This window comes from Natator depressus, chromosome 5 (assembly GCF_965152275.1).
Source record: "Natator depressus isolate rNatDep1 chromosome 5, rNatDep2.hap1, whole genome shotgun sequence".
NCBI classification, from domain to species: domain Eukaryota; kingdom Metazoa; phylum Chordata; order Testudines; family Cheloniidae; genus Natator; species Natator depressus.
Window position 1 is genome coordinate 23,425,453 of NC_134238.1, and position 12,555 is coordinate 23,438,007.

At 41.5% G+C, this 12,555-nt stretch overlaps 1 protein-coding gene across 1 annotated transcript in view; it reads right to left on the minus strand.

Moving 5' to 3' along the window:
• The window catches only part of ADAMTS12 (ADAM metallopeptidase with thrombospondin type 1 motif 12), a 307,828-nt gene that overhangs the window by 33,429 nt on the left and 261,844 nt on the right, over nt 1-12,555 (minus strand). Inside the window, exons 18-20 of the mRNA XM_074952423.1 lie at nt 10,424-10,634; nt 4,083-5,234; nt 1,679-1,831 (exon numbers count right to left, since the gene is read on the minus strand). Coding sequence (XP_074808524.1) covers nt 1,679-1,831; nt 4,083-5,234; nt 10,424-10,634 — 1,516 coding nt within the window. The remainder of the gene's footprint in view (nt 1-1,678; nt 1,832-4,082; nt 5,235-10,423; nt 10,635-12,555) is intronic.

A 12,555-nucleotide genomic window follows, 5' to 3' on the forward strand; every position in this document is an offset into this window, starting at 1 on the left:
GGCATGTCTACACGACAGCCGTAAGTTGACCTATGTTAGGTCGACTTACTGCCACTGCAGTCCACACCACCCTCCTTCTGTAGGTGGTGCGTGTCCTCACCAGGAGCACTTCCAAGGACTGAAGAGGGACAGTGTGGGCGGCTGAGAGCCCTCCGCACATCTCCCTGCCTAGAACCCAGCTGCCTCCCAGAAGTGAGGGCCAGCTGCCTGGGCTTTTCGCCTCCCTGAGTGGGAGCCTCCGGGCAGCAGCCCAGCTGGGAGTGGGGAGCCGGGGACAGCTGGGCTCTAGCTGCCCAGCTTTCTTGGCAATTTCATGGCTCTCATGGAAGCTGTGAAGCTGACAAGACAGCCAACAGCCGATATAAGTAAAGCAGTGTCTACACACAGACATAAGCCCTATGTCCCTCATGGAGGTGGAGTTATGATGTGGCTAAAGTAGGGCACTTACATTGGTAGGACAAGGCACTAGTGTGTACAGTGACATAATTAGGTCAATGTAAGCTGCCTTACATCAACCTAACTGTGTAACGTAGACCAGGCATAAGTGGTGTATTGGCCTTATGTGGACTTTCTGCACAGGGTGAATTTCACACACAAATCACTTATCAGTTGAGGTGCTCACTGATATGGTACAATTTTCATATCGCATTAAGAATAGGGATTCAACCTTTCTGGAAAACTTCCTGTCCATGGACCTAGCCCTGCTCCAATGGCCATGTCAGTTCCTGTGAATGGAACCAAGGGAAAGAGTTTGGGATCTAGCTTTCTTTTATTTTGTTTAATTGGTATTATTGCATATTGCAGATTCAACACATTGTTAGGGGTTTGGGGAACAGCATGGAAGTTATGGTGGCATTTTTTGACTGACTAGAGACATAAAACAATGAACTTATATACCATCACCAAAAAATTTCAGGCCTTCCTCAGACATCTTAAAGCTGCAAAAAGGGATAAATCCCAGTCATTTTAATTTGCATATTACCTTTAGGAGTCATATATAATCTGACAAGAGACAATGTGTGTAACGGGAACAGGCTATGACTCTATAAAATACAATGGATAACCATTCTCTCAGCTACATTTTCCTTCAGTTCCTGAAAGAAGGCAATGATTTCTCTGAAGTTCAGGCAGCAAGGTTACAAGTATTTTAGGGCCTATTCCTATATCCACTTTAATCAACTCCATTGACTTTGATGGGCATTAGTTCAGGATGATAGTGAAGTTTGTAGCAAGGGGATAATGAGATTAAAATAGTCGGGAAATGCCACTGCAGACACAAGAAAAATGAGAGAAAGCATGCATACAGCAGGTGGTAGTTTTGCCTCATGAGATCTCTGTGAAATACGTTGTAAAATACAAGAAGTGATCATTGCTATATTTCTACATGCAAGATGTAACCAACATGTCCCCCAAGTTCCGCAATTAAGAGAGAACAGAATTTGCAACATATGTTTAGCAAAGGTTACCCAGACCATAAACACAAAATGAAATTAGCTGTAAATAAGCTAGAAAGGAAATTATCAAATGAATGCTGAAAGATCAACCAGGAATCATGTGTGCATTCACTCAGTAAATTATTATTTTAAATAGTGAGACATTTTAAATCTAAGTATAAAACTGCATGGTTTCTGAAGTTAGTTAATTTACTGCTAACATACATAGTGCTAAATGATGTTACCTTGCTCCAGGATCCTGTTTTCCAGTTAGCACATGGACGGAGATGACATCTTCTTGCAGGGTCAGGTTTTTTAATGTGCTGACAGTCAGATTCATTCTTACTGTTACATTCCACATGTCTCCAAAAAGCCCCCACACCACAGGTGGTAGAACACTGTACAGTTAAGAGATGAAAGGCAGAAGTCAGTTGCAGATTAATAAATCATTTGGTAACTATGAGAGCAGGAAATGAACGAAACCAGAAGTTGCATGTGATTTGAAATGTCAATCATATTCACTGCAGAGAGCAATTAACAAAAGGTAACGCTCAGAGATGGGCATGGAATGAAGTATCTGCTGCCCACCCAGAAGCAGCATTAACTTTTCGGGCATGGCGAACAGTGCAGTGGTTTTCCAGCTTTTTCATATTGCTTAACACAAAGATCCTCTTGTGGATGACTTTTTCATTGTCCTGATTCCATAATGATTGGCCTGTCTTGCAAAAGGTCAGGATATTCAGGAGGCAGATTTCAAGTTACAGAAGCTGCCTCAGTTAACATTACATATAGTTCTTTTGCTTGGCTATGAAAATGAAAAGGAACAATCTTCTGATGTATAGCATGCACCACAGGTGCTGACTTCCCTGCTTTTCCCTAGGTGCTCGACCCCCCCACTCTGTCCCCGGTCCTGCCCCCACTCCACCCCTTCCATGAGGCCCTGCCCCGCCTCTTTCCACCCCTGCCCGGCCCCCATTCCAACCCCTTCCCCAAAGTCCTCACCCCAACTCTGCCGCCTCCCTGCCCCTATTCCAACTCCTTCCCCAAATCCCTACCTCAGCCCTGCTTCTTCCCCACCTCCTCTCCTGAGTGTGCCACATTCCCGCTCCTCCCTCCTTCCTCCCAGAGCTTGCTACGTCACCAAATAGCTGTTTGGTGATGGCTGGGAGGTAGGTGGAGGAACAGGGATGTGGCACACTCATGGGGGGAGGAGGAGGAGGAGGTAGGTTGGGGTGGGGAGCTTGGCTGACAGTGGGTGCAGAGCACCTACTAATTTTTCCCTGTGGGTGCTTCAGCCTTGGAGCACCCATGGAGTTGGCGCCTATGGCACTATTCTTCTCTGGCAAACTCCTCCCACTTAACTAGCCATTCCAAATCTGTAAGGGCAGCCCAGCATTTCTTTTGTAATTGTTCAGCCCTTCATTGGACCTCCAACTTCTGTTTTTCTAGGGTCAGTTGTCAACATGCCTACCCTCCACTCTATTTCTCCTCTCGATTGCCAATACTGCTGGTGACTGAAGGAGATAATTAACAATTAGAATTGATTGTTTGATGCTGAAAAATTTGTAACTGCTGAATAACCAAACAGGAAGATGCGGCTGATTATAAAGATGACAAATTGCAATAGTGACCAAAAATCTCCATCATGTTGCATCTTTGGTGTCCTACATGGAATGAACTTGGTCATCCCAGTCCAGTTTCCAGGGGACATGAGTCCTCATCGTCCACCAAAAAGCCAAATTTTGCACCTTGCAGAGAGTCCCAAGACTGAGTTGACAGGAAGCTAGAATTACTTGCTCACTGCTAAAAGTGCTCCCTCTATATCAAGGCTGAAGCACAATGGCAGGCCAACATGAGGAAGTTTCCACTGTCGCTGCCCGAACTGTAGCTGATCCGTGCTAAAAACAGTCAGTGAGAGGTGTGGGTTCAGGTGCCCAAATCTTAATGTAAGTGACATACTTCAGGCACCATTGTTTGAAAATATTGACATCAATTGATGCAAAAAAAAATAAAGGGGAAAATTCCTTTCTGACCCCAAATATGGTGATCAGTTAGACCCGGAGCATGTGGGTAGAACCACCAGCCAGACAGCTGGGAAAGAGCCCTCCCCATTTCGTTTCCCTTCTCTAGTCGTTGGAGATATTTGCTAATAGCAAACACATCGGCCATATGCCATTGTAAATAAGTTTATTGAGAGGATGGTATGATGAGGTTATCAAGTCACGTTTTTTGCCCCCACTACTCCCCTTGGAAGTCTGTTCCAGACCTTCACTCATCTGATGGTTCAAAACCTTCAACTAATTTCAAGCCTAAAGGTATTGATGGCCAGTTTATATTCATTTGTTCTTATGCCAGCACTAGGCCTTAACTTAAATAACTCCACTCCCTCCCTAGTGTTTATCCTTCTGATGTATTTATAGAGACCAATCATATCTCCCCTCATCCTTCATTTGGTTAAACTAAACAGGCCAAGCTCCTTAAGTCTCCTCTCATAAGGTAGGTTGTCCAGTCATCTGATCATCTTAGTAGCCCTTCTCTGCATCTGTTCCAGTTTGAATTCATCTTTCTTAAACATGAGAGACCAGAATTGCACACAGCATCAGACTAATGAGTTAAGTCTCCACATCTTATGAGTTACAAATCACTTACCTCACTCCAGTTCCCCACTATCCAGTACACATCACCATGCAAAATATTGGAGATTCTTGCATAATCCAGTTCTGTGGCATTGGATAATTTCCCCTCAGAAACTGTACTGTGGTTCTTTGGAGCATCTTCAAGACTTGGAGATTTTGTGCTTTGGGTATGATCTATCTCGTCAGAGGGTTCCATTTCTGTTCCATTTTCAAACTGGACTCTTGATACGTTATCAAACATTGCTGGCTTTATTGTAACAGGCTCTTCTGTGGTGGCCTTTTCTGTGACAGGTGTATCTATTTGCACACGGATACTTTTTAGGTTCACTGTTGTTGAAGATGACAGTCTTTCTGCTGCTATGCTACTAGTAGACTGGGTAGAAGATTCATGTTGATAAAATGTTGGTGACATTTTGGGAGTCGTAATGACATGGGACCTGATGTTTGGAGTTTTGCTCCTGGTTTTGATTGCAGGACTGCTTTCGCCTTTGTCACTAGGGATGTCACTGGGTTTGTTATTGCCTTCTATGGACCGATCAGTATTGTCAGACTCTTCAGTTAAATAATCATAGCCTGGATTTACTTCTGGACTTCTGGTTAATGAGGTGGTGCAACTAGCACCTCCTGTCTGAACAACGCCCTCTTCTGAAGCAGAGTCCAGATCCATGTTAGACACATTTTTGACTTTTCTTATATTTTCAATACTTGAACTATTACTGACAGTACTATCTTGGCGTGACCTGTTTCCATTAAACACAAAGGGATAATTATAATCATTATTTGATCTGTTAGAATTATTTTGTAATGTTCTTTTTTCCATGTTGTCCTTTTTGGAAGAGTGGACAGGACTGGAGGAAGTAGAGTCTAAAGCAGTTGTGCTTTGGGACTCAGGTATTTTTGTTGTTGTCTGGTATTTTTGGCCCAGTTTAGGGATGGGTATTCTGCCTGATGGGCCTCTTTTGGGATTAACTGCTGTCTTCCTGATTATGATCTTTCCTCTGTTGGGTTTCACTGGGGGTATCAATAGTCGTCTGGTGGAAGGACACTGCTGGAGGCCACACAGAGCCTTAGCATTTGGTCTCTTGAACATATCACATGGTTCATCATTGTTTTTGGCACAACTGATTTTACGAGTCCGTACCCCACCGCCACACGTAACTGTACACTGCAAAATAAATAGTCAATTTTCAGTCCCTATCTCTTGACTCTCCTCAACATATTCATACACATCATTACCAAACGTGCATCTATCTATAAAAATCAATGTTCTTATCAAAATCAACAACAAAGTTTTCCCCTAGAAATAAGCATTTTGATTTTTACTAGGGGGGAGTTCTTCACGGAAGGGAGATTTGTAATACTTTCCCACATACTGTACATAGTGAATGTCACCCAAGGTGGACAGAAATTATACAGATTAAATGATAAAGGCAGCATCTCAAAGTGGGATCATTCCATTGCACAGTCTTAGAGCACACTATTTTAAAGTCCTGTTTGCACAATCCCCACACGAAGTTTAAGAAATGTCAGAGACTTAGAAGGTCACCACCCAAAACATGCCTGGCCCGCTCACTTTGGTTGCTCTCAGTCTCCCAGATCTGCATTTTCATGTAATGTCCTTCAGCCTCCTCCAACTCCAGAAGCTAACCTGTGTTTCAAACTCCCCTACATACTCTTTGCTTCAATCACTGTCAGTCAGCATATTTTGTAAACATTCTGCCTAAGTCCCTACCTTATTCTTAGTTTTCTAGATTCTTCTGCTCCCTTATGCCCTACGAGGAGAACCAGAAGGGGAAGGAGGAGTGTGGAGAGTTCTCTAAAACCTGCTGAATAGGAAATGGAGCCAAAACGGCATTCTCTCAATTTGCCAATAAATGCCCCATTAGCGTGCTGAGCTAGCCCGCCTGTTCTGTTTTTTGTAGCATGGATTCATGAAGAACGGATGCCAAATTAATGGAATTGCATGAATACTTTGTTAATACTTTATGAGGAAACCTGTGTAGGTTGTAACTTATTTTCTTTATCAGTCCAGTATGCCAGTTGAAGGGCACACTCTATGGCCTAGTACAGAAAGATCTGTGAAAGGCCATGGGACCATTCTGTGCCATTCCATCCAGCATATTACATGGGGAGCAGTCCCTGTGTTCTAATGAGTTCAGGGTCTGCAATTGTGTCTGGCCCTTATGCAAAGGGAGAAGAATACTCCTTCTACCTTCCTCCCACACCCAAAGGCACAATTTGGTCCTCAGTGACTGTAGCTATGCTGCGGTTTTTCTGAAATTTCCCCACATTTCTCTAGCTCTACAGGTGCGAGCAATGGTGCTAGTGAAGATTGACAATTGGCAGTTTAACCACTGGTTCATCTAACCCTGTTCAAAGCAGGTTGAGGTGGCATGATGGTAGAAACACCAGTGGCCAGGTTACAGAATCATAGAAATGTAGAATTGGAAAGCACGTTGAAAAGTCATCGAGTCCAGCCCCATGTGCTAAGGAAAGATTAAGTAAAACTAGAAAAACTCTGACAGGTGTTTATCTAATCTGTCCTTAAAAACCTCCAGTGATGGGGACCTAACAATCTCCCTAGGTAACCTATTCCAGAGCTTAACTACCCTTATAGTTAGAAGGTTTTTCCTAATAACTAACCTAAGTATCGCTTGCTGCAGATTAAGTCCATTACTTTTTGTCCTACCTTCAGTGGATATGGAGAACAATTGATTAATATCCTCTTTTTAACAGTCCTTAGCATATTTGAAGACTTATCAGGTCCCCCTCAAGTCTTCTTTTCTCAAGACTAAACATGCCCAGATTTTTTAACTTTTCCTTATAGGTCAGCTTTTCTAAACTTTTTATCATTTTTGTTGCTCTCCTCTGGACACTCTCCAATTTGTCCACCTCTTTCCTAAAGTGTAGCACCCAGAATTGGATGCTGTACTCCAGCTGAGGCCTCACCAATGCAGAGTAGAGCAAGACAATTACTTCCTTTGTTTTACATATGACAAACCTGTTAAATACTCTGGAATCATATTAGATTTTTTGGCAACGGCATCACATTGTTGACTCATTCAATTTGTGATCCACTATAACCCCCCAGATTCTCTTCCAGTTATTCCAGTCATCTAACCAGTTATTCCTCGTTTTGTACTTGTGCCTTTGATTTTTCCTTCCTACATGACATGTTCATAGGCAAACTAGGGAAATGTGGCCTAGATGAAATTACTATAAGATGGGTGCAATACTGGTTGAAAAACTGTACACAAATTTTATAAGCATATTCTTCACTCTATTATCCAAGTCATTAATGAAAATATTGACTAGTACCAGTCCCAGGACTGACCTTGGCAGGACCCGACTAGATACACCCTTGACTCTTGATAACTAGTAGCATTTTGGAGGATAGGATTAGAATAGAAAACTACTCTTTGAGTAGTCTTTCAACCAGTTGTACACCTATCCTATAGTTATTTCATCTGAGCCCTACTGACTTGAATACATCTAACTTACCTAAATATTATTTTAAACTGTTCTTTCCCTATTTTGGCTTGCATTCCTTCCCCCTTGTTGTTAATATGAATTGTGTGGAGTACCTGGTCAACTTTTACCTTTTTAGTGAAGACTAAAGCAAAATAAACATTAATACCTCAGCCTTTTTGATGCCATCCTTTCTTAGTTCTTCTTCCTCACTATATATAAGACCTGATGGAGCCATATGGGCCTCTTACTAGTCTTCCTAACTTTCCTTCACATTATGTAGTTTGCAGTTATGCCTTTAATATTGTCTCCTTGAGAAACTGTCAGCTCTCCTGAACAAATTTAATCCTGTGGTAGGTCACCTACCAGTTCTCAGAGTTTGTTATTCTGCTTTTCTAAAATCCATTGTCCTTACTCTGCTGCTTTCACTTCTTCCTTTCCTTAGAATCATAAAATCTATTATTTCATGATCACTTTCGACCAAATTGTCTTGCACCTTCAGATTCACAACCAATTCCTCCCTGTGCATCAGAATCAAACCTAAAATAGCAAGTCCTCTGCTTACTTCATTCCCTTTCTGAAACAAAAAGGTTGTCCCCAATAAATTCCAACAGCTTAATGGAAATTTTGTGTTTTGCCATATTACTTTTCCAACAGATGTCTGGGTAGTTAAAATCACCCATTACTCCTTGATCTTGTGTTTTGGATATTTCTGTTGTTTGCTCTAGAAATGCCTCATCCACCTCTTCTTCCTGATTTGGTGGCCTATAGTAGACCCTTACCATGATGTCACCCCTATTTTCCTCCCTTCTCTTTTTCCCCCAAATTCTTTCAATTTGTCTGCCTGTCACCCCCTTCCAGACCTCAGAACCTGCATATACATTCTCCCTTTTTTTCCTGCCTGTCCTTCCTGAACAAGCTATACCCCCTCTACACCAATAAAGCCATAATTTAGCTTATGTTCTACTACTTCCACTCCTTCCTGTTTATTACCCACACTCCTTGCATTTGTATACAGACATCTAAGATGTTGAGCAGATTCCCCCACTCTATACAAGAACTGTTCCCATTGCTAGCACCTGCTGAGCTGTACCATTACTAGAACTTTGGTGGGAGAATTTCCAAAAATCCTGAGTAAATAAGGCCAGTGAGCTTGATAAATGTCTACATATTTTCTCTGTAGATCACAGCTGCAACAATACATTTAATCTATAACTCTTTCTTTAAAGAACTTTGAAAATTACGTGTGGGACCAGATCCTGAGCTATGCTCATTTACTTTTGTTGAGGTTCTGTCCCTTTTAATTAATTTAAATGGCTAGCACAAGATTTTGATTAAGGATGAAGATGACAACTATTGGCATTGTATTCCTGGCTTCTGAAGAAACTAACTAGTCTCATTCTAGCCTTCTTACCAGTCTGACCCAGACATTTTGGCTGTGATTTTCAAAAGTTCAGATTATTTGGATCCTAATTCCTATTAGTTTTAATGGGAATTGGACGTTCCAAATTCAGTTATTTTAGTGGGAAATGGGACTCAATATATCCCATAAGTGGCTTTGAAGATCTCGCCCTTAAACTGTGGTTGACACTCAAAAAGAGTTTAGAATGACATGGTAGCTGTCCATATTTCTGTGTGCCTCTTTGAATGCTCTAGTCCTGTATTAAAATTAAAGTGCTCCCATTGATTTTAGTAGGATGAGAAGGTGTTGAACACCTTGCAGGGTCAGGGTTGTGGATCTGCAGAGTTGTAGGGAGCGTGAAGTCCTTTGAGAGATGAAAGGCTCTAATAATGTAGATATCAAATGAGTTTAATGGAGTCACACATAGCAGATATGCTCTACTATTTTAAAACAAATCTGCTAGAGCAATTTTTTGATGACCTCATTCTATGGTTCACCGTCTGCCACTAAAAAAACTGTACATTATTTACTGACCACTTTAAGGATGTGCAGACAGTCTGGAGTTCTGACAGACAACTGTAGTCAAGGGAAACATAACAAGGTCAAATGTTGTTGCAATACAAGAGATACGGCTTACAAACTAGAATTAGAGCTTCGTGTGCCAATATAAGATGCTACAAAATCTCCCAAATCTGCTCCATAGTAGTGCTGATGTCTGGACTCTGAAAGAGTTTGAATATGCAGATGCTTGGAAGGCTCTTGCTACTTAGCTAGTCAATGTTTGTTAAGCGTGGTAAATATGAAAAGCACTATGTAAATTCTAAAGTTGAAATAGAAACAAGCCTCAAAGTTAAGAACTGGATTTGGATAGAAAGTTTGGCATGTCTATATCAAGTATTTGGTCAGGCTCATTTTTGGAGGTATTGTTATTGTTGTTATGGCTGATGTTACCACTAAGAAGCCAGCCTGCAAGACCCTAGAGATTTCTGCTACTGCTCAGCACAGGGGTGACACTAGTGTCTGAATGGCAACCTGGTGTCAGAAGAAGGGGCATCATTATCATTGCTTTTATCCATCACTCCTTTATTGTAGAGACAGGCCTGAAACAAATATCTAGAGCTAGCTTTGTATCTTTTTTTCAGAGCCAACCCCCCATCTTACTACTTCCAAACTCGAAATTCAAATTCCAAATCTTTCACCATGATTAAAATGTTCAGATTTTGAGTTAGGATTTGGCCCATTGTAGAGACAGATTTCAACTCAGAACTAGTAACTGAACCTGGGTATAGACCAATGCTTTGGTTTAGGTGTATAGCTGGTTATGTAGGTTCATTATCAATTCTGGAGAGATGGGAACACTGGTAACTTGCGTCTCTTTCTTACATCTCCCCATGATTCCTTCTGAAGAGACGTTCCACCTTGAAATTTTAAGTCAGGTGGAGACAGAACAGAAGCGTTAGTTCTTTCGACTGCCATGCATTTACCTCAGTCCAGTTGCTCACTGTCCAGTCAGATGGGCATAGAACATCTCTGTTGCATGAAAAGTGGGTCTTTGGTTTAAGCAGATGCTGGCAGTCTTTAGCAGCCAATACCTGCTCATCAGATCCCACTGTTTGGAGGCAAAGGACAGTTCGTTTCTTCTCTCCTGTTGGGCCACAGGTGGTTGAACACTTCTGCCATTCTCCTGCCCACCATCTGCAATCCAAGTCAAAGGGAATGCAGAACATCAGAAGGACAAAAACATTAATCCATTGCAGGCACGCTAGATAAAGGTAGCTTTGGGGAGGCTCAGACAATACAGAAGAAGTAACATAATGAAGAGTTCTGGGTTTGTATTTAAGTTCTTCATAGAAAATATTAAGCACCTAACTTTCCCGCTCCGTTGTATGCCAAGTATCTGATGGGCAGTTCAGACACTAGTCCTGTATCAGCAGTAGACTCTGAAGATTATATTTCTAGAATACCTAAGAATATAAGCCATATTCAGGGGATTCTTCCAAACCTAACTATGACTGATATCTGTGCTGTCCAGGAAGTTTTGTATTTTGTTTATTCATTCCTGTTGTTCACTTGCTCATTGTTTATTCATTCCTATTGTTCACTTGCTCATTATGATCTTACTGAAAGCAAATGAGAACAAATGATTAGGTCCATAGTAATGCCAATAATTAGAACTGGAAGAGACTGAACAAGTCATCTCATTTGTTCCTCTTCCAAAGGATTGTTCACTATAGCACATTCTCCTGTGCTTTGTTTAGTTTTAAATGACAACATTCGGGCTTCCACTGCTTCCTTTAGGGCAATACTTCACATTGTAATAGACCTCACAATTAGATTTTTCTTTAGAGTCACCCTGCTTTATCTTTTCCTCAATTTCATCCAATTATTTCCTGTTATGTTTTCTGGGGCCATTCTATACGATCAGATACCTGCATGGCTGGCTTGCATTACAAGAGAGGGCAAAGGCCATCTGCGAAGCATTGACATTTTGTGATTCACCTTGAAGTAACTTTATTAGGTTTTGCAAAATGTATCTAATGAGCTCTGGGTGGCCTTACCATTTGCAGGGACCCAGGCAAGAAGGGGGCCACAAGTTGCTGAAATGGACGTTTGGCCCAGCTGTGAACTACAAGTCCATGAAGGCATCATAAACAATGACATGTGCTTCTTGGGCTCCAGGCATGCCCTCTGAAGCCTCACATTGGCAACTAAACAGTTCCTTGCAAAGTCACAGGGACTGATTTAGAGGTGTAAGTAAATGCAACTCTACTGGAGTCAGTACACTTCAATGAGCCCTGGTTTTGACCTAAAATCTATACCATATGTTCGATTTCTTTCTTCTTAGTAATAGTTTCATAGTAAGACAATCACACCATTTTTCTACAATTGTCCTTTAGCTTACAGACATAGGAGGTCCCATATCTTCTCCTGGGTCTCTTTCCCTGACTATGTAAATTGCCACTGTCAATACCAATGAATAGTTACTAGGCCAGGGAAAGAGAGTGAGAATGGCTCTATAGCCTGATGGTTAGACTGCTCATCTAGGATAGGGGAGACCCAAGTACAATTCCTGCTCCAATGACTATTTAATTATTTATAGATGGTAGAACACATTCAATAGGAGATATTGAGAGAGTCCCACACCAGGCTCGCTCCAGAGCCCTAGGGTGCTCTCCTGCAGCGTAGAAGACTGAAATGCAAATCCCTTCTCCACATCAGGCAGAGGTGGGAACTGAACCCAGATCTCCCACACCCCAGGTGAGTACCCAGGACTCAAGGTTGTAAGAAAGGCATAAAACATTTTGTGTCAACATGACCAAAACATTTTGATTTTTCTGTTTTGTTGAAGCTATGCAGCAAATTGAACGTGACCTGAAAAAATTTGTGAATAGGTTTGGGTTGACAAGAACTTCATTTTTTGATGAATCAACTATTCACTGGGGAAAAAATCACCCATCACATTAAAATATCTTTTTTCTTCACCCTAGACTTCCCTTTCTGATTGTTTGCTTTCTGAATCAAATTAAAAGCTAAAATAAAATAAAAGTACAGCTCAGAACATGAACCGAGGAGTTACATTTTGTTCTAGATCATACAGATTTATATCTGGAGTAAT